Here is a 26759-nt window from a genome sequence, read left to right as displayed (position 1 = left end):
ATTCTACCCTTCAGACTAAACCTCCAAGGCTCCCAAGGATCCGTTCTACGAAACTGAAGTTGAAATGAGGTGTTGACTCAGGTAAAAGTTGAAAAATGGCCTATTATTGAGCAGGACTAATTGACTGCCACCAACCATTCATAAATACGATACAGAAGAACCCCTAAGAAATAACACTAGCAATTGAAAAGCGCTATGCAAACCAAAATCAACCATTCGCCTCGTAAAAGCTCATGATATAAGAAAGAAATCATGCTTTTGAAACACTCCAATACTTGTAACACACAATCAAATGGTTTAGATAGTGACAACAATCTCACCGCGGTCATTACGTCTCAACCGTAATCCACGCCAGAGATCCTTTTCATCTTCACTACGACGTTCAGGATCAGCGTCGTAGTCATCAGAAAAGTCCCGATGGAAACGCTTCAATGCCTTATGGACTGAACAGCCGCGCTCACCATCTGACACAAGGGAGAGGAAGTGCTGGGCCATTTCACGCTGGAGGACATCTTCTCTACGAGCTGGTGCCTCGGAATGACGGTAAATTGTCACCTGACGGCTATCCCGATGGGAGGAATGCTCATCGGCATGCTTTTGACGACGAGACGGACGATCACCGTCGTTGGGGTTGCTGCTCTTGCGCTTGGATTTACGCTCGGTGTGGTTGTCTGAAGCGGCGCGGGAGCGGTGGGACTTCCTTTTGCGCACTTCGAGTTGGCCGTCGCCGCTAGATATGCTACCCCGACGCACGAGAGCGTGGGATGTGTCGTGGCTGCCACTTCCATTTGAGGCTACGGAGCCTGTGCCACTGAACATTGATGAGACGAGGCGCTCGGCGCGGTTCCTGATTGAGATTCCGAGGCCGTCGCTGTTGCTGTTCTCTTTGCCAGTGCGGCGGGTTTTTTTAATCGGGGATGATGAGTCCTGATGGGCATTAAGGCCGTGATCAGGGGTGTCATCGATGGAAGGGGATCGCATCATCCGGCTCAATCCACCAGTCAGGCCGGAGTGTTTAAGCATTGGGGTGCCTGCGTTGTTGATAATGCTAGAAGGCGCATCCATCATGGGGGTGTCATCTAGCTCGGGGCTGTTGAATGACTCTGGTTGATCGCGCTTGCGCTTCTTCTCGCTGACAATTCCCTTCTTCTCCTTCTTCTTTTTAGGCGCAGGAGTCACAACCTCTAACTCCTTGGTTGGGGGAATGGGCTCGGCACCATATGAAAATCCATTCTCTTCATAAGGGATGTCGTAGTTTCCTTCACTGTCCGTCTTGGTGTCGAGGTGAGCCAGGGATTTGCTGGGCTCGAAGACCGATTTGGCATGCGACACCATGGTCATCTGTTCCTTAGGACCGGCCAGGGTAACCCTAGATGCGTTGGGGGTCTCATCGGTGACCAGATAGTCAAACACATTGACAGCCTTGCCGCCGTTCGCAGCTTTGGGTGTTTTTACAGCACCCGCAGGTGGGGGAGTAGGGGCCGGAGGAGGCGGTCGGTTAATGAGGTGCTCACCATCAGAGCCGTCTTCGACACGGGCTTGCTTGTTGGCGTTGGGATTGAGTTTCGCGTTCTTGTTCTGGTTATTCTGGGCCTTTTTTTGACCCTTAGTCGGTTTCTCCTTGTACAGAGCGCCTTGATACTTTTGCGCCTCTGTCATACAGGACTGGAAGGAAAACCCTTGTCAGCAACAGGTCTAATCCATCGATGGAAACATGGACATACTGTGTGCGATCTGTACTCGGTTCCGTTGAAATGAACCATACAATCGATACAGGTGTATGAGGCACCACGGCATTGACCGCGATGGGGATCGAGCTTCTTCTTGGTGAGAACATCACCACATCCCTAGAGTAAACTCGTAAGCAAACCGAGAAGACAAGGCGACGACAGCGCGAAGGCGAACGCCAGTATATGCGAACTAACCTCGCATTGGAAAGACACCATATTGATGTTCAAGAATCGGCTTCCGATACAGAGTAGAAATATTAAGCGCCGGCGCAAAGTAAACCAAGAAAGGTATAAATGGAAAGCGCAAAAGCAACAAGGGCAATGTTGTGCGGGGAGGTAAAGTCTGGGGAATGCGGATCAAGTGGAAGCAGAGCACGGAGTAGAAGACCTTAAGATATCCCTTCGGGAAGAAAATAAAGTCGCGCCTGCTGAGTTTCAGAAAGCGCAATGTAATGCTTTTTCCTTTTTTTTTTTTTTTTTTTTTCTTTTTGCGCGTCGAAATTTGAAAGCGCGTGGACCAACGCTAGTCCTAATATGGAAATACACTAGGCTTGGATAGGAGAGATGTCGATAAGAAGGTGGAGAGTGAAGTAGATATTGAAACTACTTTGTAGAAGAATAAAGATGAAAGGATTAATTGCTACTTATACATGAAGATATAAACTCTCTCACAATATTCAGATAATTGCTTTTACTGATAAACATATTTAAGGCAAACTATGGTTCCTTAGGCCGCAACTCAGTCAGGAGACCAGACCCTTTCATTTGTCACCTGAAGTCTTACATCCCGCTTTCCCGAAACTTTGATGGTCTGCGATATCTAGTATAGACCATAGACTTCAAAATTGAGGGCGCTTTGTACCCGAATTGGCCATGTGAGATATACTATTACAAGGTATTTGAGGATTCGGCAGTAATCTCTTGAAGTAGTCTCCACAATACTTTGGAATGCGCGATGCTTTCTAATACTATAAGCGGGTCATGCGCAACATTGAAACGAGTGGATCATCGGATCCTGGGTCATGCACTCGTGAGGATCGACCTTGCAAAAGTACTGCATACACGACGGTAACCATATTGGACGAAGAAGTATGTGAATGATAAGGAGTAGAGCCTACCTAGGTACACCGCTCAAAAGTCGTATAGTACATATAGAGGAGAAGATTCAAAAAACGAAAAGAAAAGATGTATTATACAATACAGAGACCAGCTCTGACAAATGCTGTGAAAGAATGAAGTCAAATCAACACTTTTGACAAAGTGATGATTCGAGCTTAAATAATAGTTTCGTCAACCACGCGTAGTTCTAAAATGTAAGTCAGTAATATATCCCGCAGACGGCACTGGAAAGTGTAACTGACGCTTCTTTTGAGATCTCCACAGCCAGGTGATCGAAGGACGCATCTTCGCTCGATTCATCAGTCCTCGATGCAGCCAAGAGTCCATTTTTGTCCTTGCTATCAGCTTCTTCCTTGCTATCAGCTTCTTCCTTGCTATCAGCTTCTTCCTTGCTATCAGCTTCTTCCTTGCTATCAACTTCTTCATTGATATAGCTTTCTTCCGTAATATCACTTTCTTCTGTGATATCGCTTTCTTCCTTGCTATTGCCCTCTTTCCCCTCTTCATCTCCCGAACATCCACAATCATAGAACTCTCCAAGCTTACTGCAGTCGAACTCAGGCTTCTTGAGCATCGTATTGACTTCGTTGTGGATGAAGCAGGCCCAGCCTGCTGCGTTGTTGCGTGATGAGACCTGTGGTGGGTATTTGCTCAGGTGACCCTGGAAATGCTCAGCGCATTCGCCGCTACTTTATTGTTAGTCCCGTCGCAAAAAATGAAACAAGTCGGGGCTAGTCCAAGAACGATATGAGGCAAAGAATAGAACGTACCATGGGTATAGTCGTGCGAAGAGGTAAATGAACGAGTGTAGCGTTTCCTGCTCGTCGAGGGTTGGCTTCTCAGGAAATCGTGCCATGACTGTGTGGAAGTATCGCCATGTTGCACGGCCTAGCTCAGCTCTACAGATGGGCGCACACCATTTATCAGCATGACTGCCATAGGTAGCCTGGATATCAAGTCCTTTGCTTACTTCGCTGTTTCGTTCCCCAACTTCGGCATCACCACGCCTCCTTTCAATGTGTTCGGTTGGAGGGTTATGGCGGGCGTCGGTGTTGGGGAGTGGTCTATATGACCGGGCGCTCGGATCGCAGGACTGAGAGGAGCTTGTGGTCTCATGAGGAGAAATAGAATGAGACATAATGAAATTCCGGCGCCAATGACGATGCGCCGGGTGATTTGGGGGTGGATCATGTTGGCAGGGGATACTGAGATCGGTTTTGCGGAATGTCGTCAATAAGTTTATTCGTGGAGTACGGGAAATCCCCTGAACATGAAAGGGAAGATTTCAATCCAAAATGAGAGAATGAGAGGTTTGTAGACAGGTTGAAATCTTTCGGTTCATTAAGAGATAACTTGTTGGGGCCGAAGGAGGCTTAGTCAGTCAGGGTCTCACATCCTTTGTTTGATTTTGAGCATCATCAAATTAGAAGCTGATCATTAAATTAGTTTCAAACCTGATCTATTAATTAACTAGACTCTATTGAGCCTAAGAAACTAAATAAAACCTGTTCTTTGCTTAGACCCTCTCAATAATCTCTTCATGAACGATATCTGCAGTTATCTGAAGACCCACATCAGATAGGATTGACTACAAGCTAACCCGAACTTATAGAAGTGTCAGAACCCTAGAACTAGCACGCTTCGAAGTTATTGAAAATTCCAAAATTGCTCAACTGCGGACTCAAAAGGCTGCATCCTGGGTGATTGAGTCGCTGAGACTGGGAGGCAAATCCTCCTTGTCTGTGCCCCAGCTACTCTCTCGGTCACCCAGCGTCAACTCCAAAGACAAACCTTGAGTAAAGAAATCATGTCCAATCCAGTTCTTAGTATAAGGCACATCATCAAGTTTCACACTCTGAATAAAGATATTCTTATAAGTAGGATCGAAGTTCATATTCCGAATTGTCGCAGTTCGATTAGTCTCCGGATTCGTGATCTCGACCGCCTCAAAAAATGGGGGCGTGATAAGGTAAACGTTCTGGCCAGGATTAGGAAACAGACCCATCATACTCCATGCCAGGAACGAGCCCATAGCACCAGAATCATCGTTTCCGGGAAGGCCGTCGTAGGAGGAGTTGAAAGATGTGGGTATATAGCTGTGCGCCCGTTTTGCGGAGAGGGCTGGTCGTCCGGCGTAGTGGTATTCATAGACAGTTAAGAAGACAGGTTCGTTGCTTATATCGGCTAAACCAGATTCGTGGAAGTAGTCTAGGCGTTTCACGAATGAGTCTGATCCGCCTAGGAGCTTGATGAGGCTTGCCATGTCATGGGGAACGTAGCTAGAGCTCGTTAGGATTTAAATCAGAAGGAGATGTTGATTGAACGTACAAAAGATATTCCCATATACTTGACTCGAATGTTTCGGATGGGTTCGAAGTCAGCGAGCACCATGATGCGAGAGCACTACAGGCAATTGGGTCCTGTAAGCCCCAAGTGCCATTGAGATACTTGGGCTGGAAAAAGCCCGTGAAGCCAGTATCAGTTCCATTTTCCAGGTAGGAAGTCTGACTGTCTTTATAAAGGTTCTGCCAGTTATTCGAGCGAGAAAGATAGGTAGTGTAGTCCTTCTTGCCGAGACCCTTGGCCACAATCGCCAGACTGTGGTCGTTATAAGCATACTCAACCGTTCGTGAAATACTGCGTGAGTTTGTGCCGAATCCTAGATAGTCAAAATCCTGATATGGTATGTAATTGAGCCACCTCCAACTTTGAAGGCCACCTCGCCCTTCGTATGACCATTCCAAAGGCTCATTCTCGGCATCGTTGACCATCGCCTTGTACGCTAGCTCCCAGTCGATACCTGTAAGGTTTTTGACAAATGCATCTGCAAGAACAATATCGGCATTAGAGCCACCTTGCGTCCATCCTTTGCATAGGGTCATTCGACAATCCGGAAGCCACCCTTCGTGCTTAAATGTATCAAGTAGACTGCGAACCATTCTGGACTGTGCGTGTGGATCCAAAATAGTAAGAAACGGATGTTGGGCCCGAAATGAGTCCCAGATACAGTAGAACGAGTCAAAGTAGGGCTCATCACTTTCCCACAAGGGATTTTCTCCAGTCATGTCCTGTGGTGAGAGCATCGTCCGATAAATACCACTCCAAAACGCTCTCAACATTCTATCACCGACTCCTCCAGAGACAACCTTAATAGGACTAAGTTTCTCTCTCCAGGCATCTTCAGCAGCACTCTGTAGCTCCTTAAATTTAAGCAGTGGATTCGGAATCTCCGTCTCAGCATTTGAGCAGGCCTGCTCAGAGCTAATATAACTCACACCAACTCTTGTAGTAATAACTCCATCCCTAGGCCGATCAAACTCCATGAACCCACCCGCCTGAAGATAAAAGTTATTGAAACCACGCGTAACAAAAAGCTCCTTCGGTTGAGATCCAGCACGATCATTCACCCAAACACCACTATCACGTATCTTCGCACCGACAAAGTCAGCACAGAAATAGGCCCGATAAGATCCAGCGCCAAAACTAGGCAGAAACGTAGCATTTCCCACCATACGTCCAGACTCATCAATATCAATACTGCCGTTCTGCCGACTATCCCACAAATCAGTCAAATCAAGCAAGATAACCGGATTCATCGCCTCGCCATCCCCAGTCTTCGTCTCTGGAAAAGCAAATCTGTATAAAGCCGTACGGCGAGAAGCAGTCATTTCGGCAAGAATGCCATTTTGGAGCTCTATGTTGAAATACCCCGGGCGCGCCGTGACAGATTCATTCACGTAGTGAGTCGCGCGCGCAGTCTTGGTAAACTTGCAGTTATCGATAGCATTGTCTGCACAGTATTGTGGGAATATGGGGAATTGACCCATGGACGGATTCCCGCCTGTGCCGCTGTCGTGCATGTGCGAGAAGCCGGTGACATTGCTTCCGTCTGTTGAGAACCCTCCTGTATTGAGGCCGTCTACGTCGGCGACTGGCTTTGCTAGGCCGTAGGGGAGACTTGCGCCTGCGAAGACATTTCCGCCGCTAGTTGACCCAATCAAGGGGTCGACATATTTGAGGTCGTCTGCTACTGCTGTTGTTGTTGAAGAATATTGTATCAGGAGGAAGAGTTGAATAACGGAAGACAAGCGGAAAGGAAGCATCTCAATTATATCTGAGTATTGGTGCTTAAGAGGACCCGTGGGCGTTGTTGGAGAATTATTTTGGCGTTATTGTATTAAAGACCTCGGGTGTTTATATGCATGCCTGTCTACTTGAATGTGGAAGTACTTACTTAGGTAGTACAAGCGGTTGCCGATGCCTTTTCCAAGACTTAAATTGCTACAATAATTTGTCTGATTTGTCGTCAATCTATTTCCTCCTAGTATCTGTTTTCTCTACTCCGTGTGTTTTGGTCAATTTACTCACCCGATCAAGCTGATGAAATAAAATATCCTTAGACTTTTACTCTACAACCTATCTTCGCTCTACATACAGCTTGTAGTTTGTGATATTGAAATCATAGCCTTGAAAGTGGACACGTCAAATGAAAATATTGTCTTATCTCTATCTCGATTCAATACCCATAGCATGATACATGCTTCCAACTTGGAAGGATCAAAACCAGCACTTTATCGGATATGGGAGTGATTTTGAGAGAAAATTGAGCTGTTTGATAACAACGTCGCATTTTAATATGCATGACGATCAAGGTAGCTGTTCTGCGTTAGTCTGAGATGCAGTGGTCTTGAAAGACTTCGAAGGATTCAGTGCGGGGTTCTTAGCAGCAAGGTTGATGAAGCTACTACGCATTGAATGTATTAAGGTACACCGTTAAGGTATTCATTAGGCTATTGCGCACAGTATCTTGCTTAGTAATTCAAGCTTTTTGGTCGCCATAAGCCTGAGCCAACCCCTCAGCAACTAAAGCTTTTCGCTGAGGACTATATCGCATCAGCAAAAAGACTACCGTCTCAGAAGTCAGCTTATAAACCGCTCCCGGATCTTCATTAAGAGATTATATTTCGCTATAAGCGTAGTTCTTATGAACTAAAGATATATTAATTAGCTTTGCCACTAAGAAAGAAGGTCATGAAGTTAATTGTATTTAGAGCATCATCCTTCACTTAACGAGGAATAGATCTAGAGGCTTCTCGTTCCTAATTTAAGGTAAACCCGATGAGGTTAATAGTCACAGCAAAAGGATTAATCTCTGTATCTCAATTGAGTATCTTGATCCACCTCAATCTCGTTTCGTGTATGAGTCCATTGTAACAATTTCTCTCTTGATTATCCCCCTCACGGTATCATCAAGTATACCTTTTATTGAGCATTGATACTACTTGATTAAATCAACAGTCATAACTGCTATCTGGCTTCGAACTTATAGTGTATCTTGATATTCTGGCCGTCTTCAGTCTAAATACAGACTATTATTATTTTATTTCACTACAAAAGTGAGTGAACATCTTCATTTACATGATACAAGACTCGAGCATGCGTTAATAACATGCTATTTATGAGCTGAATCATCAGATTATATATCCAAACCGGGATATTTATGTACTTGAAGGGCCAAACCGGGCGGCCTCCTTGGGCCAGTGGCCTTTCCCGGCGTCGAACAAGTAGAGGGTCCTGTACTAAGAGTAGAGGATCAATAGGCGGTGCCTCCCCTACCCAAAGGTACTATTACTGGTAGAAATGAGATGGCTCAAAGCTCTTCTTCTCACTTAGAAACTGAATAATCAGGTGGATGTATGGATAACTACTACTACTACGACGACTCGGTAGGGATGGTAACGGATTGACGGATTCGAATCCGTCAAATCCGTTATATTTCCTATTTAGGTTTAGAGGATTAGAGTACTATTTTTACCTTTATTTATTTACAAAGTAACTAAAAATGGAGCTAACTCGACGTATAACTCAACGCCATCAAAAAGATCTAGACCATTATTATATTCCTAATGATGGTTATTGTCGATCAACTACGTTGAAAGGACAGGGTTCACACGTTGCACTATATACACTGGAAAAGGGTATGGTTCGTCCTAGATTCTTAGTATATACGTTGTGCAAAGTGGTGTGAAATGTGTTCGATTCATGTAGCTACTTGAGTTCCTAATATAGTTGTTCCCCCGTGACTCGGGGGTCTGTTTGTTCCGTTCCGGGTTTATGGTATTGCATGATTGCAATATCCATGTTCCGACAGTTATATTCCTAATGATGGTTATATTCCTAATGATGGTTATATTCCTAATGATGGTTATATTCCTAATGATGGTCATATTCCTAATGATGGTTATGTTCCTAATTATCTTTTAACTGAATGATAAATCGAATCACAATACAATGTATCTGTTGGAACGAATATCAGCTGACATACCAAGATCATGTGATCTTGGCATGGCAGCTACTATATCTTCTTTCATCTGAGCATTTTAGAATGACACTTCACTTTTACCCAATATGCATACACCTATTATATACGTACAGAAACGATATCAATAGTTGTCTGCTTCGGTAATAACCTAGTCAACCGACAGTATCTCAATCCACGAATTTCTTTCCATCATCTTAATCTACTCTAATCCTATCATCTTAACAATCTCCTCTATTCTCTGATCGCCCTCTCCTTTCTTCAACCTCTTGTCCGATGTTTCCGCCATAATTGTTAACATTTTTAAACCTATTCTTAAGTTGGATACGAGCTGTTGCACACGGTGAACTGCGCCAATGGAAATTTTCATCTGAGTCCAGTACTTGACCATAGAATTAAGTGACTGGCTGAAGGTTAGCACAATATTGAGTGCTACGCCCACCGAGCCGCCTATAAATTGATCATGAAGTGACGTGGCGGGTATCATAATAGTGACAGCCACAACAGCAATAAGTAAATGAAGTGTCACAGTGAGCCATTGCTGGATGCAGTAGAGGGAGCATACAGGACGCTGGAACTCATTGAGAAGATGTTTTCCACGTTCCTATTACTGAAGTTGCCAACCGGAGGCTCGAATAGTGGATACCCCTTGGATTGTCTCCAGAAAACGAGTGAATAGTGAAGCCAGATATACCCGGCAGAGCGAATTTAGTAGGAGTATACCGACCAGCTCCCATCACGCCTGGAAAATCGGCTTTAACTGTATTCATTTCGAAAACTTAATCTGTAGTAGCATCTGGATATCTGGATGTTCGGTGGTTCTCGTGTCCTTAGGCGTTTCAAAGTTGAAGCCGGCTAGTTGATGCAAATTCGTTGGGTCCGAGTCTAGTTCAATATCCAGCTCAATATCTGAAGGTAAATTAGAATATGGCCCGTGGTATTTCACTTGTCCAGCAATGAGAATGACTATATCATCTGCCTGTGGAAGGATCTGGCCTGGAAATTGTCAACTACCTCGAGTTCAGTTCTTTGTATACCAGACTAACGTGAATTCGTGGCCAGGACTACCGTAATGCTCCATCTCTGCTAAAAAGATGCGCATTGATCAATGTGGTAATTATGGAATATAACCCACTGACTATATCGTCAAGCACAACAATAGGCTGTCTGGAGTACACGCATCGAGCCAAAGCCTATGAAGTCATTAGTTCGTATCTATGTCATGAATATTGTGCAAAATGTGAAGGGCTAAAGCTAATCTTGAATTCAGAACTAGCTAGGCACATGCTATTTACAAAATCCTTGAAGAACGTGAACAATTCGGGGTGGAATCGTGAGGTATGCGGTTGGTGGGTCACGTGGTACAACCACGTGATAGTTCACCAGGATTCAACCTGTTACAATACCCCCCTCCTATTCTCCTGTTTTCCGGGGTCCATTCGAAGTCGTAATTGGTCCGTATCGTAGTTCAAAGGTGTCGAGAGCTGTGCAGTTTTCCATTGCGTCGATAGGTTCCCATGTCAGTTCTGCGTATCCTCGCCATTTCACTAATGCTTCCCTCCGCGATCCACGTCCAATTTTTCGTGTCCTTGCTTGTAGGATCTCTTCAATTTCGTATTCCAGATCTCCTTCGACTAACAGCGGAGGCGGTTGCGAATCGTCCACGATTTGTGACGGTAACGGGTCCGTTGCCGCGGGTCTTATTAACTCAACATGGAAGACAGGATGTATGCCGCTTGGCACATCCAGCTTCACTATATGAGAGGATGGCACTTCTAGAACTGTGTATTTGGCGTGGAGCTAGTCTAGTTTCTTTAAAGGCCGTATCGTGTGTACATTCCGTAGGTTTAGCCATACTTTATCGTTGATATTATAGACTGGAGCGGCTCGTCTTGAACGATTCGCTTGTTCCTGTTGGTGTTCTTGGGCGATAGCCATCGCTGCATTTGCCTAATCGGTGGCGTCTCGTAGCTGGTTCGTGAATGTTTCCGCTGCGATCTCTGGTCCTCTCTCTGCTTAGACTTCTATCACTTCGACTGGATCGACATGGTATCCGTGTGTGAAGAAGAATGGAGATAGTCTAGTAGAGGTTGCGTCTCGGTTATTGATCGCCATGGCTACGATAGGTAGTAAACTTGCCCAGTCGTCCTGTGTGTATGTAGTAAAGGCGCGTAGAATTCGTTCGACTTCTTGATTTACGCGTTCCGTAGCTCCATTAGTTTAGGGGTGGAATGCGGTAGATAATCGGCGTCGAATCTTTAGCTTTTCGCACACGATTCGCCAGAACCCCCCTATGAACTATGGGCCGCGGTTACTAGTGATCGCTATCGGTAAACCATGATGCATATAAATATGCTTCATAAAGACATCTGCGACGCTTTCCATAGTAATACTATGCATATCTATTAGGATCACTCCTTTAGATAGCCGATCAGTAATTACTAGATAATTCGTCGCTCTTTCTTTCCCAGTGGGTGGAAGTTCTATGATGAAATCCATGGATAGTTCGGCCCAGATTCGTTATGGAATCGGTAACGGTTTAAGTAGGCCTTGCTTCGAATCTCTCTAAATCGTGTTTCGTCCGCAAATGGTGTAATTCCTTAAGAATCTCCGTACATCGTTCGTCATTCCTGGCCAAAAGAATCTACGGGCCAGTATCGTATAGGTTGCGTCCCGTCCTAGATATCCAGTCGTGTAGGAATCGTGGACCTTCTAGATCAAGGTTGTGCGTAGTAGTTCGTTATCTAGAATCTATGTCCTTTTCCTAAAGCGTAGAAGATTTCGTTCATCTAAGTCACACTCGGATAGGCTTATTTTCAGGTTCGATTCGGCAGGGATTCGTCGGTCTCCCTTTTCAAGTGCGAGTGCGAACTGCTGGTATATTTGATCTTCCTTCCGCGTATTATTCCATGCTTCCTGCGTTTCTGCTTCTTTAAACATCGCCACTAGTATATCAAAGTCTAAAGGTGGACTTGGTTCAGTGCTATTGTTACGGATCGTTACTGATTCGAAGAGTTTCCGGAAACGATTCGTGAGCCTCTCATCAGAGATTCCTTTAGGTTCGTCTTGTCCTCGCCGGGATAGAGCATCTGGTTGGATCGCCTATTTCCTGGGTCGATATCGTAGCTCAAAGTCGAATTCGGCCAGGATGTCTGCCCATCTCATTTATCGTTCGCTTAGATCCTGCGCCTTATGAAAATATCGTAGATTTTTGTGGTCCGTTAAGACCATAAATCGCGGGACCATCTTCAGCTCTGGCTTCTATTCCCATAGCGCATAGATGATAGCGAGTAATTCCTTATCGTGTATCATATAATTAGTCTCTATAGGTGAGAACTTACGCGAGAGATAGGCGCATAGTCTTAGCGTCCCATCTTCTTATCTTTAGGATAAGACTGCTCCTGTCGCCCATCTAGATGCATCTGTTTCTACTATTGTTTCGGTGTCTTCTTGGAAATGAGCCAATATTAGTGCAGAGATAAAGAGGTCCTTTAGGGTCTCGAATGATTCTTGTTTCTCCTTATCCTATTTAAATATTATATCTTTCTTTATCAACTACACCAATGGTGCAGAGACGTCTGCGAATCGTGGTATAAACGTCCGGTAGAAGTTAGCGAATCCAACAAAACCACGTACTTCTCGGACATTAGTAGGTGCTTCCTATAGCTTAATGGCTTCAACTTTCTTTAGGTCTACATATAGACCTTCTCCAGCTCGTATGATGAACCCTAGGTATTTCACAGAGCTCTGTTCAAATTCAGATTTCTCGATATCGCATTAAAGTCCAGCATCTCTTAGCTTTTAGAGCACCTCGCGTACTTTTCGTCTATGATCCGTGATCGATCCATCGGAGTAAATAATGATATCGTCCATATATGCTGACACAAACTCGTCGAGAAATTCGCGTAGAACTTCATTGATATACCGTTGGAAGGTTGCGGGAGCGCCAGTCAGGCCAAAAGGTATAACTAGCCACTCATAGAGCCTATATCGTGTTCGAAACGCTGTCTTCCATTCTTCGCCTTCCTGCATTCTGATCTTATGGAAAGCCGCTATAATATCGAGTTTGGTAAACCAGCGAGCCTTCGACATGTTTTGTAGTGTTTCTTGAATCAGAGGTAGGGGGTAACGGTCCTTGATGGTTATAGAGTTTAACCCTCTATAATCGACACAGAATCGGATACCTCTACTAGGTTTTCGTACTAATAACACCAGTAAAGCTACTAGCGATTTACTGACTCGTATGAATCCTTTTCCTAGTAGATCGGTAAGAGTTTTTCGTAGAACTAATAGCTCTTCTCTATTCATTCTATATAATGGCCTATAAGGTGGTGTCGACTCGTTACCATTTCCATCGCGTGTCAAGGGTATCTTATGATCGATCCCTAGGCGATGGCTCGGAAGCTTGTCTGCTTTCTCCTGGCTAAAAACATCTAACCAAGGGAGATATTATGGGGGAAGTTTAGCTCTCAGATCGGTGAATTTCTTAGGTTACAGCGCCTTGTCGATATCGTCCATAGTCACTTTAGCTATTCGGAGGTGGTCCAGCGACGAAACGCTATCGAATAGTTCTTTAATTTCTCCCGTAGATGATTACTATACTTTCAATCTCTTTACTTTTGTTGGACCGATTAATGGGTCGATATGGTTCCAACAACGAATGCGCTCTCCATTTCTCGAATGGATATCTAAATACCCTCGTTTCGTAGCGTAAACTCCGTCGACATCTTTTAACCAAGGCGTCCCAAGTATCATTTCGTCTGACTATCTTGGAATGATATAGGCAAAGACTTTCTGCTATTATAGTCCATTAACATCAAGATCGAAGTATATAGCCTGAGTGATCCGTCCTTGATTCTTGATGACTCCGTTCAGGATTCGCGGTGGAATCGGGATACACAGAAGGTTAAGAGATTGCGCTAGGTGTCCGCTGATAGATGCATAGCTATCGCTTCTGTTATCTACTAAAGTCTTCGCGAATTGAATTCCATTAACTCTAGCATCGATATAGAATAACGCCTCTTTCTTTAGTAGCTTCTCAACCCCCTTCTGCTCCTGCTCGCGGTTTAGTGCAGGAGCTAATCTTTTCCCGAATCATTCTCCGCTTCCTCTTCTTCAATCGCTAGCGAATACTCCCTTCTTCGGGGGTGGCTCGATCTTGGTTCTTCAACTGCTGCATTCCATACCACCACTTGGTTCGGATTCCGTGCGGGTAGTAAAGGGCATACGCTTTACTAATAGTTGTCTCGACCACATCGTAGACATCTCTTTTCTATACAGCGACGTTGGAGTTCTTCTTTCTCGACCCATTTTACATGTTTTCCCACAAGATATTGATCCTCTTTACGAACCTATCCCTTTTCGTTCACGAATCGGGACGAATTCGTCTATATGGTGTTCGTGTTTATTATTAGAGTCCAGTCCATCCTATCCTCTATGGCTGTGGTTGATTGATCTCTTTGGATTCGCTGGCAAGTAGATAACTGGCGTCTGCCTAATACGATATTCAGTGTCTTACTATTAGTGTCGATTTCGTGGAGCCGTGTGATAAGACCTATAAAATCATAGGGAACACCACGATTCATAAGCGAATTCGTCATATCTTTGTTAAGAGTATTTAGTAAGAGTTATCGTTTTGCTTCGTCGTGCTATTCGGTTGCACCAGCATCTGCGAGCTCTCTTTCTAACTAGGGAAGGAATCGTGAAAAAGGCTGGTCGGGCTTCTGTTTAAGCTGATATAGACGCCGAGCTGCTCGTGACCAAGCGTTAGGGTCCCCATACATCCTCTCAAGATATTCCAGAAGCATATACAGGTTGCCTTCGCTTCGTTATGTCTTCACAAACATTCCGGTGTTCTTGGCGGCTATTTTCTCTAGGCGGGAAAATATATAGAGGAATTGCTCCTATGGGGTACCGATGGCAGCTCCGTCTACTAGCAATTTGTTCTCTATCGAGATTCTCCAGGTTGGCCAATCAGAGATGTTTCCTGCATACATCGCGGGGTCGGGGAGACGAGGGCGAGGTCGTCGAATCTGGTTATTATCGCTGGTTGATTCGATTGGTATCCCTTGTGGTTCCGTGGGTGGTTCGGGAGCGGCTCGCTCCTAGGACCGAACCACTAATTCTTCGAGTCTTCTAATTCTCTCATCGGTACTAATACTTGTCTGACTGATGTGCTGCATCAACGTCCTGGCCCACTCGGGTGGGCTCGACGGTTCGCTTGCAGTCATGATGATGAAGATATTCGTTTTCTTCTCGTGTTTGAATCGGATGCTTTCCGTCTTCAATTCGTTTGTCGGATGCTCAACTAGATACTTTCTAAGAGCGATTTCGTATTCGTAGGACGCTCAATTAGATACTTTCTAAGAGCTTTTCGTATTCGTTGGTATGCTCGATCGGATTCTTTCCGAGAGCGATTCGTTCGTCTGTCGTATATGGCTCGATCAGATACTTTCTGAGAGCGCTTTTCTTATCGTCGGTCGTGGGTTTTACTCTCGTTAGAGGAAGGATTTTGTATGTGAAGGGCTAAAGCTAATCTTGAATTCAGAACTAGCTAGGCACATGCTATTTACAAAATCCTTGAAGAACGTGAACAATTCGGGGTGGAATCGTGAGGTATGCGGTTGGTGGGTCACGTGGTACAACCACGTGATAGTTCACCAGGATTCAACCTGTTACACAAAAATAAACTTACGAATCGCTGTTTTTGTCCTCCACTTAGCGCTACTCCAGGTTTTCTTGGTCACGCTAGCTACTAAGATACGTTTAGGAATAGCAATAGTGGACTAGAGCTTAAAGGCTTATCGTCGTCGCTAGATGATTTTCTAGTAGATACAGAGCATATTCAGAGTGGCGCATGGGCGTTAGATTTACTAAGAAATATTTCTTTATGTCGGGAGATATTGACTGCCCGTTATAAAATCTGGTAAGGATGGATACTTGACTGGCCAATAACACGTATTATCCTGAGCTAGACCGAAGAGATGTGGAACTCTGTCCAAAACAAAGAAGTTGATGAAACAAGACTGACGCTCTTGCTATCCAGGAGTCTGTTTAGGAAACAGACACAACCGCTAAATTTTCATTCAGAGACAGCATGGACAGAATTTGTGTCTTCCATCACTGGACGCTGAGAAACACTAGGCTTGCTATTTACTGTCATCGGTCTAGCTGACGATAGTCCTCGTGATTTTACTGGAAAGTATGACGAGCTGGGGGGTTTGGCTCAACTTGCTGGATTACATCATTTTTCGACGGCAACTTGCTGACAACTGCTCAATTGTTCGGGATTGAAGTGGACAGGACCATTCCACTACTCTCGATCGACGGAGACATATATGTTGTCGATAGCAGTATTAAAGGCCTAAGATCGTTCCGTATAACTATTGTTAAGCCATTCCTAGAAGAAGATCAGCAAACCGATATACCACCAGATACATAGCCTAATGCACAGCCAGACAAAGGTCCACCATTCAGCGTTATCATCGACAATAGAGGTAGTAATCTATAACAGCCAAGATATAAGCTAACATAACATCCGAAGCGCCAAGAAGACGAAGACATAGATAAAGAGGACTTAAAAGAACAAGTCAGAGTGGTTATCAGGATGATAAGAAAGATAGCATAATGATATTTATTCTTTTCCTCTCTTATACGAGGAGTTAGAGTCAGGATAAATAAGGGTTGGGTAATCAAGAGTTGGGTGATGAAGAGTTAGGATGATCTAGAGTTGAGATGAATCAAGTCTTATACAAGGAGTCAGAGGTCGAATTGTCAAGAGTCAAAATAAATACAGTCTCGTACGAGAACAACAACTATCCCAATTTCATACCAGAAGTCAAGGCAAATAATCAAATTTTCAAGATCAATATAATCTCGTACGAGGACTACAACCAACCCAATTTCACACCAGCAGTCAAGGCAAACAATCAAATAGTCAAAGTCGCTTTCTGGCCATCCCATCTCGTATTTACAATATCTTATAAAGCGTGTTTGATTAATAAATATCTCCAAGTCTAATAAAGCTCACTTCTTCAACCTCTTCCTTAACCCTCTCCATAACCTAATATCTATCAACCTCCATCAATATCTATCGATTTCCATCAAGAAACCACTATAATGGGCGACAAACAAGCTCTGGCGATCTCTTACGACGCTCATATTACGCCTATTCTTGATATAATGGATAGTGACGATGGCGACTATATTCGCTGCAAATTTACTAAATTTGGCAATGCCTGCCTGAGGCAAAAATGCTTTACCGAGCTTCAGAAGAAGGTTTGGGCCTGGCCCTCATACGAGTTCTTTGTGAAGAAGCGCAGTAATAGACATCATATGGCTTATCTGCCTGCTGCGCGCTAATCACAGCCTGTCTATTACTGCGCTTCTTCACAAAGAACTCGTATGAGGGCCAGGCCCAAACCTTCTTCTGAAGCTCGGTAAAGCATTTTTGCCTCAGGCAGGCATTGCCAAATTTAGTAAATTTGCAGCGAATATAGTCGCCATCGTCACTATCCATTATATCAAGAATAGGCGTAATCTGAGCATCATACAATATCGCCAGAGCTTGGTTATCGCCCATTATAGTGGTTTCTTGATGGAAATCAATAGATATTGATAATTGCTCTCCTTTACAAGGGGGTACGCTACTTAGCCAGGCGATAAATAGCAGTCTCTATAATATGGAGTCTATAAGGCATACATATTTAGTTGTAGGAGCCGAAACTGATATGGTAGGTAACGTTTAACATCAGGTGATAACTACTGCTTAGTCATGCGAGCTTTTTATGCTAGTTAACTAACTTCTTAAGAAATATTTTGATAGCTAGGACATCATGTGCCTAGGAAGGAATTAATTAGTTTTTTTGCCTCGATCAACAAATAAAGGCATTAAGAGTGTCTATAGAGACTTGGAATTATCCCACCGCAACCCATTAAATCATACATGCAAAGCGTCCCTCCTACTCAAAGGCCATAGTACCCTTGTTCTGCTTCTTGCTCACATCGTAATTCTTCCAAACAGCAACAGCTGGGATAAGAAGGATCAGAAGACAGGTCGACGCAATGCAGTTCATTCGCTGAGCGTAACCCCACGCATAGACGGTAGCATCGCGGAGCTCGCTTCCGACAGGGTAGAGTTCCTGCACGGAAATACCATCAGTGTAGATCTGGGTAGCGTTTGCCTTTAGGTCATCGGGTAGATGGCTAGTGAGAGCATCGACGAAGGCGTTATTGTAGATAGCAGCGGAGACAGCGTAACCAATACCACCGCCAATGCTGGAGAATAGACCGATCAATGCTAGCATGATTGGAGTTCCCTCGCGGCCACCAGCTGCCATGACGGCCATGTCTTCTCCGATCACTAGAGTGCCACCTCCGAAAGCGATGAAGATCTGACACATGACTATGTAGCCGATGCCGTAGTCTGAGCCGCGGAAGTGAATCATTAGACCTGAGCCTAGGATCATTAGGGGTACTCCGAAACAGAGACAGATGTACTTGAAGCGGTGGGTGAAGTAGATGATAACGCCCAGAACTGGTGACCAGAAGCAGGATCCAACGTTGTAGATCTGAGCCATGTATCCAGCCATGGTGGAGTTCAAATCGTATGTTATCAGGACGAAGTTGTAGTAGTACTGGTCCCAGAGATAGAAGCTGAAATAAACCACAGCTGAGCAAATGCAGGCGCCGAGGATGGTGGGCTTCTTGAGGAGATCGTAGCGAACGAAATGAGTTCGAGCAAACCACTTCTCCCAAGCGGCAAAGACGAATAGCATGCTGAATCCAATAACGACTAGAGCGATAAAGCTGGCATCTTTGTATTGCGAGCGACCGTACTGTGCCAGGCTGAATGGCAGAAGGAATAGCACCCAGGCAATCATAAGCAGCAAAGCGCCAATAACTGGTAAAATGTTAGCATGGAGACACTCGAAAATAGAAGAAAGGAGACAAATGATATCTTACCATCGAACTCGTGAATGTAGTGAATGATTGACTGAATTGTCGTACGACCACTCGGAGTGCGGGTCCAAACACCTTGTCCAATAGCCTTTTTCTCGTAAAACTTGAAAACGATGACCAAAGGCAAGAAGACGGCGGGCTGAATAATGCAGAACATGCCATAGCCCCACCGCCAGCCAGAGCTAAGTCGAATAGAAGTTGCAGCCAGAGAGCCTGTGAAAGCGGTACATATGAAGGGTGTCGAAGCAAATGCGAAGGCGAATGCCCGAGAACGAAGTCCAGATGTATCGGCCACAAAGACATCAAGAATGAGGTAGATGCAGTAGTACCCGATCCAGTAGAGCACATATCCGGCTGCAAATGCATTTGCACCGTTACAAGCCGCAAGAATAATCATGCCCAGGATATAGATGCAGATCGAGACCAGCAGAGCTTCTGCACGGCCCCATAGTTGCAAGGTCTTTCCAACAGGTAGTTTGAGAACACCACCGATAATCGAGGCTAGGATGTAGGAGGTGGAGATCTGTGGGGCCTGGGAGAAGTCCGAGTAAACGTAATTGATCAAATTGCTGCCAATGGCAGAGTGCAGAGCCAGCATAAAGAAACAGACCCAAATCCTAGTGATTCCGAAATATTAGAGGATAATTTTAAAAGTAAAAGATTGTACAGCACTTACCATGCATAGAGGGCATAAACTGCAGGACGGCTCCAAACGAGAGCAGCAGCTTCGACCTTCTGCTGACCCAAGCCGGCCTGCTTGGTAACATGCTCGGGGTTACGTTCGATTTCCTTTGCATCATCGTCAACACCATTGACTCCGAAAGAGGTATCAGAATCACTGGTAGCTTCTCCGAGGTGCTTCTTTTCATCATTGTCGACAGGGACAGTGTCTGGGTGGGTATCCTTGCTCTCTACCTGCATATGGTGCTTCTCAGGATTTTCAGTGTCAACATTGACGGTCTGGGTTGCAGGTTGAGCAGTTTGGAGGTCATCAGTGTTGACCACAGTCTTCGTGAGTCTGGCATTGTCGTCTCGACCTCGGATAGAGTCAAAGACACCCATTGTGCCTTGAGTACTAATAAAAGTTGCAGGTGTGAAAACAAAACAAAGGAGTGGAAGAAAGCAGAGGGAATGAAACGAATTTAATTCTCCGCCAAAACTTCAGTGGGACGATAAAAAGTAGGACAGTCACACTGTAGGTGGATACTTTATGATCAGATAAGCGGTAATACCCACAAGTGGGGTAATTAACCAATCAGATAACGAAATATGGATCAACCCCTATTGAAAAAGCTGATCTGATTGGGTATATAATAAATTTCTTGATATGTACTAGTGCTGACCCATCCCAATGTGACTGTGATATGCAGCTTCGAGTCTCCGCTTGCATCTAACCACGCTTTTATAATAACTATCTACCCTCACTCAATCTCTCCAATTTATAAACTCTTCAACAATCCCATGTTACTTCCATGATCCATCATGCTAATAGTCTTGAAGACAACACTTTGAACTCATTATGTGGAGCTATCCATGCAGCATACTAAATTTTCAGTGCCCCACCATTGACCAATCTCTGTTCTAAGACTGATCCTGAAAGTCAAATAGACCTTGGTCAGGCCTATGCTGTGGATAAATTTACCGCTATTAATTCTTGTACTTGTCTTCATGATTGGATGCGGCAAACTCGGCTTCCTGTCGGTCATCCATCTTTTCGGACATAGCCATGATGCTTTTACCTGGAAGAGGCTTGACACCAACTCGGTATAATCCTTCTTGACTAATAAATAGCGCATAGGGCAAAATTTTACGAAACATATGGGGGCCAGTATCAATCAGCTCATAGTGTTATCAATCAGCTCATCTAATCTGATCAGAATTTTCGTGCCCCATAAAAATCTTATTCGTCGCTTCCAAGGAGGATTTGAAAATCCATCATCCCCTTTCCAATGCTTTCCTTGGTTCTAACTGATGACTCAGAAAACAGTTGTGGCAAAACTAGCACTCCAAAATTGGAGCCAGGCTACAGGTAATTATTTCCCCTAGGATTCTGAAAATTCATTAACATCAAGCGACGCTCTGTTTTCATCATGAACTTCTAATGAACTAGATGATTGTCTCGGGATGCTCACACAAAAGCCATAACACAATCTCCAAGTTGAATCCTATTCCTCGAACGGCGCAAATCGACTCATCACCTGTACAGCCTTCACAACTTCCTCCCTCAATGTCTTCTCCCTTTCTCCTCGTAGACGAATCTGACACTCAAATGATTTAGGCCGAATATTAAAGCCCTGTGTATAGTCAAGATTATCATAGACACGCTCCAACCCATCTTTTTCCCGAACAGGCTTGAACTCAAATGACCATAGAAGACGCGACAATGCGATGAACAATGAATTCTGCGCCAAACCTGAACCAGGACAGATACGTCGGCCCCAGCCGAATGAGCTATGTCCTTCCTTTGAAGGGTGTGGCTTTGCTTGGGACACTTCGGCCAGATCCTCAGCCGAGAAGCGAGGCAGGTACGACAATGTAGTCGGGTCAACACCTAAGAATCGTAGCGGGTTCAAATGATGCGGATTCGGGTAGTAAGTAGAATTGAGGTTGATCGCCCATGAATTGCATAGGATTGTTGTACCTTGCGGGATCAGATACCCCGAGTATGTATCAGCGACTGAATTTGCATGAGGCGTACCGCCTAGAACAGCCACTGGGCGGATCCGTAGTATCTCTATACACAAAGCTTTGATATATGGCAACTGGTTTTCGTCGTCGAATGTGGGTAATCGTGATCCTCCAACGATATGGTCCAGTTCTGCGTGTGCGGCAGCTTGCACCTCTGGGTTTGTAACGAGCATGAGTAGCCCACTGCATAGCGTACTAGCAGTAGTATCACTTCCAGCGCCAAATAAAGAAGCGGGCACGAATGAAAAGTCCCTTTCACCAATGTCGCCAAAGGCTTTTGGATCTTTTGCTTTTGCATCGAGAAGTAGCTTGGACAGGGAGTCAGGGACGTCTGAAGGGACTTTTGCGTTCCGAATATCGTCTTGAACTCGGCGCAGCAATTCCATATTTGTAGCTGCTTCTTCGCGTCCGCGCCGTTGGATCTCTGCTTTCCATGGTGCCAGAAAGTTGGGAATATATTTCAGCCAGGGAATAGACTCTACTAGGTAGCGACCGGGTACATTGAGGTTTGCAGAATACTGCATAAAACCCAGTCTCTGCCGAATAACTTCTGATTTCATAGAATCGATTCGATGGCCATAAGCAATGCTGAAGACAACACTAGATGTGAAGCGATCGAGATGTCCCTCGTATGATGCAGGATTGTCGAAGATGGCCCCGCAGAGTCTAGCTGCCTCAGCTTCTTGAATGGGTTTATATAGTCGCAGTGCGGACGGGTTCAGTGCCTGATGCAGCATACGTCGACGGATCTGCCACTCTTTGCCATAGGGCTGAACCAAGATGGAAGAGTTGTCCCAGTAAAGTTCGCCCATGGCGACAAATCGAGGACGGGAACTAAACTTGTTGCTTCGTTTTTCGAGCAGATCGACTGCTACATTTGGGTCCGAGATGATGATTGTGGGACGGCGGCCTATCCAAAGAGTGAAGATTGGGCCGTATTCTTTAGCCCATTTTTCGAAATGGATCCATGGTGACGATGTCGGTATTATGAACTTATTACCGACGAACGGAAGAGGTGTTGGGCCTGGAGGAAGGCGGAGGTATAGTATGAAATCATAGAGAAGAACGGAGAGGAATGGTACAAGGATCACAGCTACTCCTATTGAATAGCGTGGCGATGGGAAAAGGTTTGATAATGAATCAAGGCAAGAATAAAGACCGAGTACAGCGGAGATTGCCATGCCTACCTAGTAGCTACTTGATGGTATTTTTTAAATCTGAGGGTTAGTCTTGAATGAAATATTTGTCTTTAAAATGAGATGCCCTAATTATGCCCCACTCTTTATAGGGCGGGGTTTTGCGGGGATGCGGGGAGATGGAGAATTCATCGGGATCGACGACTTAAAACTGCCGATATAGAGAGGATGTGGGGCTTGTTGTATCATACAATTTCAAGATGGCTTTCTCCATAGTCTATCAAGGTGTCAGTAAGATACTAAATTGTGGCCCAGGTTTGTATTACTCAATGGAAGCTCTGGAGGATATATGCCTAGGTAGGGCTTAATCACCTAACCTTGGAAGCTTCACTCTGTTTCCCTACATATTGGAAACAGTACATAGGTAGAATCTCGATTTTAACATTATTCTTTATTATTTCCTACAAGACTTTAAATAACCTACGTAGGTATACTACTTGTGATATATACGATCAGGATATCCAGTAATTTGTGGAAAAACATCAACAAATTTTGATGAAAACCAGCTCCACTGACTTTCCTAAACACTGCCTGGCTACGGGAGACAATTCAAGTTCTCCTAGTATTGGTCGATATGTGCCATGGACGAGTTGTTATCTGTGCTCGATTGATCCACTCAGACCTGGCAGAAGGCAGAAGCACAACCTCTAGGTACCAATATACTGCGGACCTCCGGAGTGAACCAGATCGAAAATTCTATGACGCAGAATCTAAAGAAGATCAATTGCCATGAGGGCTATGATTTACGGCTCTTGCGCCCACTCTTCAAGACCCAGGCGAGCAGCAAGTAAGTAACTGAACATTGGAGATTCCACTTCAGTCAAACATGGCATTCCTTAGTCATAAAATTTCGGTAGTTGAGAATCTTCAAAAGCAAGGCCTTTGGTTGATGAGATATATCAGAAACACAATCCAGGATCGACCGGATCTACTGCCGAGAAATGATGAATGATGACCCTAGTCCTTCCCCAGACAAATTCCACTTTACAGCAGAGAGGACCAGCCCATTTTGAATAATTCATGACACCAAGCAAAGGCTCTACCTGGTATCCGAGTGACAGATAGAATCATTAAGAAGATGAGAGCGAAAACTCGCGCGACTCGAACAGCTCAAACTGCTCGGCTCTTACTACGCCATTTAATATATGTCACATAATGAAGAATATCAACCTCGGAATATATACGCCTATAATTATCACCAGAAACACTTGCGGACGTGCTATAGATAGCCACATTCATGGATTTGATGAGTTATTCTGTTTTTCATCTTACTCCACCTAATATCAAGTCATTCGAGTGCGAGTTTATCTGGCCCCTTCAGCTGACTGTATTTGGTTTCAACCTGCCAAGAAGGTCAATCCCCTAATATCGACATTTGATTCAAATGCGAAATTTGCAAATCCATTTTTTGCAGCACACGACGAGTAGCACCATCACTGCCCCGCAAATACACGCCCATCATAGATTGCTTCTACAGAGTAGATCACGAAAAGTGGGGATAGAGTCCCGAGAAATGCTGAACTGGACGCAATCAATAGATGACCCAATCCCTCGAAGAAATTAACGATTGAGAATTTTCACAGGGGAAAATTTTTGAGCATTAGACGTAATGGACCCGGACTAGTTCGAAGTCACCGAAATTTCGCCTCCGTTATGAGAGGTAACTTACTTCGTACATCACATCCCGCCCAGATAAAAATCAAAGGGAATTTTATTGAGAGGGGAGTTGTTTCAAGTGGCATGGTGAAGGGCCCAGCTGACTGCGTTTTTTTATCATTTTCGTGTGAAGATCCGATCTCCACTCCAGGTGGACATGCTTGACTGAAATACCAAGGTTGTTTGATTGGATGTTTAGTCTAATTGGAAAGTCAGCTTATTTACCATCAAACTTCTTTACGAGACTGTCTTTAACTAAGACGTTCTATTGTATAAACTGAATATTCTACGTTCATACTCTAGCGAGTATGAGGCTTGGCAGTTTGGTTTTCTCGTACCGGAAATCGAAATAACAATTCGTTTGCTCCTACGCAAGCCGCCAGCTACATTCAGTTCCAATTCAAGCAAACAAAATGGCAAGTCATCCAATTACCCAGCCTAATAGCCCCGATGTCGCTGTCGGGTCGTTAAAAACTTCCAAGGTTGGAAATACATAGTAAGGATGAGGCGTTCCAAGGTGGGGCATTGTTGAGGTTCTTCTAGCCACCTGGAAAAGGAAATGGCTCTGATTGAACACCCTATGCTCAATAGGGCCCGCAATACAAAATCCGGGTCCTTCCAAGGCTTTATGCCGTCGTCATGTTCTTGACCTAAGATATAGGTGGCAACCAGGTGCATGAATCAGTAGCTTACTTTTAGGCAGTCACAATTGAACGGCACCAATTGATAGATAATATTTAGGAACCGGATACAGAGTAGATACATGGATCCTTATCTTGAAATTCTCCGTTATTATATGGAATTGAGAAGAAGGCCAGGTTATCAAACTGGACAAATGCATTGATTGGCCAGAAAGTCCAAGTTTTCTGTGTGTGTTCCCGTCTAGTTAACCAAGCCCTTGGATACCAGGATCTTCCTAGTTCGAGTGGGGGTGGCTCTTGCGCACGAAGCCAATGAACTAGAAAGAACGGATTATCATAAATGGCATGACGAATAATGTACCGAGATGTTTCAAAAAAAAAGTACACATAAATAAAATCAGCACGGGCGCCGTTGCCCAGGTGAGGTACGAAGTAAAAAATTGAAATACGAAAACTTTTCTTCATGTACCTGTGGACGATTTTATTGATAAAATTGACGTGTTGCAGTACATCCTCTAACTCAATCATTTCTAGCTCTGCTCGTAACTGTCCAAGGTTAGAAAGAAACATTGGAGCAAAACAATTATGCTGGGCCGCTGAGAACTATGACTAATAGTTGGTTTCACGGCTGCCGGGGCACTTGGGCAGCTTATGGCCCCGGCGCAAATATCGACGTGAACTGTCCAATCAGATGTTGATTAAACCACCTGAGCATATTCTGTCTTTCAACTTATGAAGGTGGTAATAATAGGTATCAAACGCATCACATAAATCAATAAGGGGTACCATCAGTTATAGGTTGATCTAGACATCTCATCTATAGATGTACTTGATACTCGTCAAGTTACATGGCAACTAGAGATATTTCGTAGTGTACATAAACTTAACGGCTTCTAGTTAGTAGTGGATATAATTGTTGATTTTCCATACTGAAGCGCCTCGGCACACGTCCGAGGTAGCTGCATACGTCGTAAGTCTAATTCGGTTGCTATACCCTGTAAAACCTAGCGGATTTTTGCACAACGACTCAGTTCATGGGGTGGTCATGTTCAAACAGTATCCACATTGTTGGACGGTGCCTTATGGAGTAAAGCAGAAGGCAAATGGACAGGTTCGACCGATCGGGGATAGGCATGATGACGATAACCGTGCTGGGGAGCCCGGGAGTGCAATTCCGGCAACAGATCTTCCTGAACAAGGCCACGCGATGTAACACTTGACGGGGCGCCCGGGGTGGGTCAGAAACGGCAAGGATTTAAAAGGAAGTCGAGAACATTTGAGATGTCTAGTTTGTTTTGAGGTAGGTTAGGTCGAGATGGAATGAAACCTGGTAACTGGTTGACATAGCAGTTTCAATGCTACAAGATATCTATTATCTATCAAGACTAGAGAAAGGACGTACCTATGTCACTACTCCGTACTATTAGTACTTTATACTCACCTGTCACGC

General features: G+C 44.5%; 6 protein-coding genes across 6 annotated transcripts; all 6 read right to left on the bottom strand.

Moving 5' to 3' along the window:
• Nucleotides 1-297: 297 nt before the first annotated feature.
• On the bottom strand, nt 298-1946 carry N7495_002771 (LYAR-type C2HC zinc finger protein; the record flags this gene model as incomplete). Its single annotated transcript, XM_057205440.1, has 3 exons — nt 298-1665; nt 1725-1847; nt 1926-1946. 3 exons carry the CDS (start codon nt 1944-1946, stop codon nt 298-300), a joined length of 1512 nt encoding a protein of 503 aa, XP_057066047.1.
• A 1074-nt stretch (nt 1947-3020) lies between these two features.
• N7495_002770 (flavin-linked sulfhydryl oxidase ERV2) lies at nt 3021-4040 on the bottom strand (the record flags this gene model as incomplete). Its single annotated transcript, XM_057205439.1, has 4 exons — nt 3021-3036; nt 3092-3535; nt 3620-3748; nt 3820-4040. 4 exons carry the CDS (start codon nt 4038-4040, stop codon nt 3021-3023), a joined length of 810 nt encoding a protein of 269 aa, XP_057066046.1.
• Nucleotides 4041-4530: 490 nt separating this feature from the next.
• N7495_002769 (GH92 family glycosyl hydrolase) lies at nt 4531-6952 on the bottom strand (the record flags this gene model as incomplete). Its single annotated transcript, XM_057205438.1, has 2 exons — nt 4531-5128; nt 5178-6952. 2 exons carry the CDS (start codon nt 6950-6952, stop codon nt 4531-4533), a joined length of 2373 nt encoding a protein of 790 aa, XP_057066045.1.
• A 10473-nt stretch (nt 6953-17425) lies between these two features.
• N7495_002768 (uncharacterized protein) lies at nt 17426-17749 on the bottom strand (the record flags this gene model as incomplete). The annotated part of the gene is made up of 1 exon (XM_057205437.1): nt 17426-17749. One exon carries the CDS (start codon nt 17747-17749, stop codon nt 17426-17428), a length of 324 nt encoding a protein of 107 aa, XP_057066044.1.
• A 379-nt stretch (nt 17750-18128) lies between these two features.
• On the bottom strand, nt 18129-20190 carry sit2 (putative siderochrome-iron transporter; the record flags this gene model as incomplete). The annotated part of the gene is made up of 3 exons (XM_057205436.1): nt 18129-19069; nt 19132-19745; nt 19805-20190. The coding sequence occupies 3 exons, from the start codon at nt 20188-20190 to the stop codon at nt 18129-18131; spliced, it is 1941 nt and encodes a 646-aa protein (XP_057066043.1).
• A 1103-nt stretch (nt 20191-21293) lies between these two features.
• Nucleotides 21294-22997, bottom strand: N7495_002766 (cytochrome P450; the record flags this gene model as incomplete). Its single annotated transcript, XM_057205435.1, has 1 exon — nt 21294-22997. The coding sequence occupies one exon, from the start codon at nt 22995-22997 to the stop codon at nt 21294-21296; it is 1704 nt and encodes a 567-aa protein (XP_057066042.1).
• Between the last annotated feature and the right edge of the window lie 3762 nt (nt 22998-26759).

The sequence above is a fragment of the Penicillium taxi genome (assembly GCF_028828555.1).
Source record: "Penicillium taxi strain IBT 34144 chromosome Unknown utg000002l_segment0_segment0, whole genome shotgun sequence".
In the NCBI taxonomy this organism is placed as follows: domain Eukaryota; kingdom Fungi; phylum Ascomycota; class Eurotiomycetes; order Eurotiales; family Aspergillaceae; genus Penicillium; species Penicillium taxi.
Note: the sequence above shows the minus strand (reverse complement) of the source record. Positions and strands in the feature narration are given on the sequence as shown.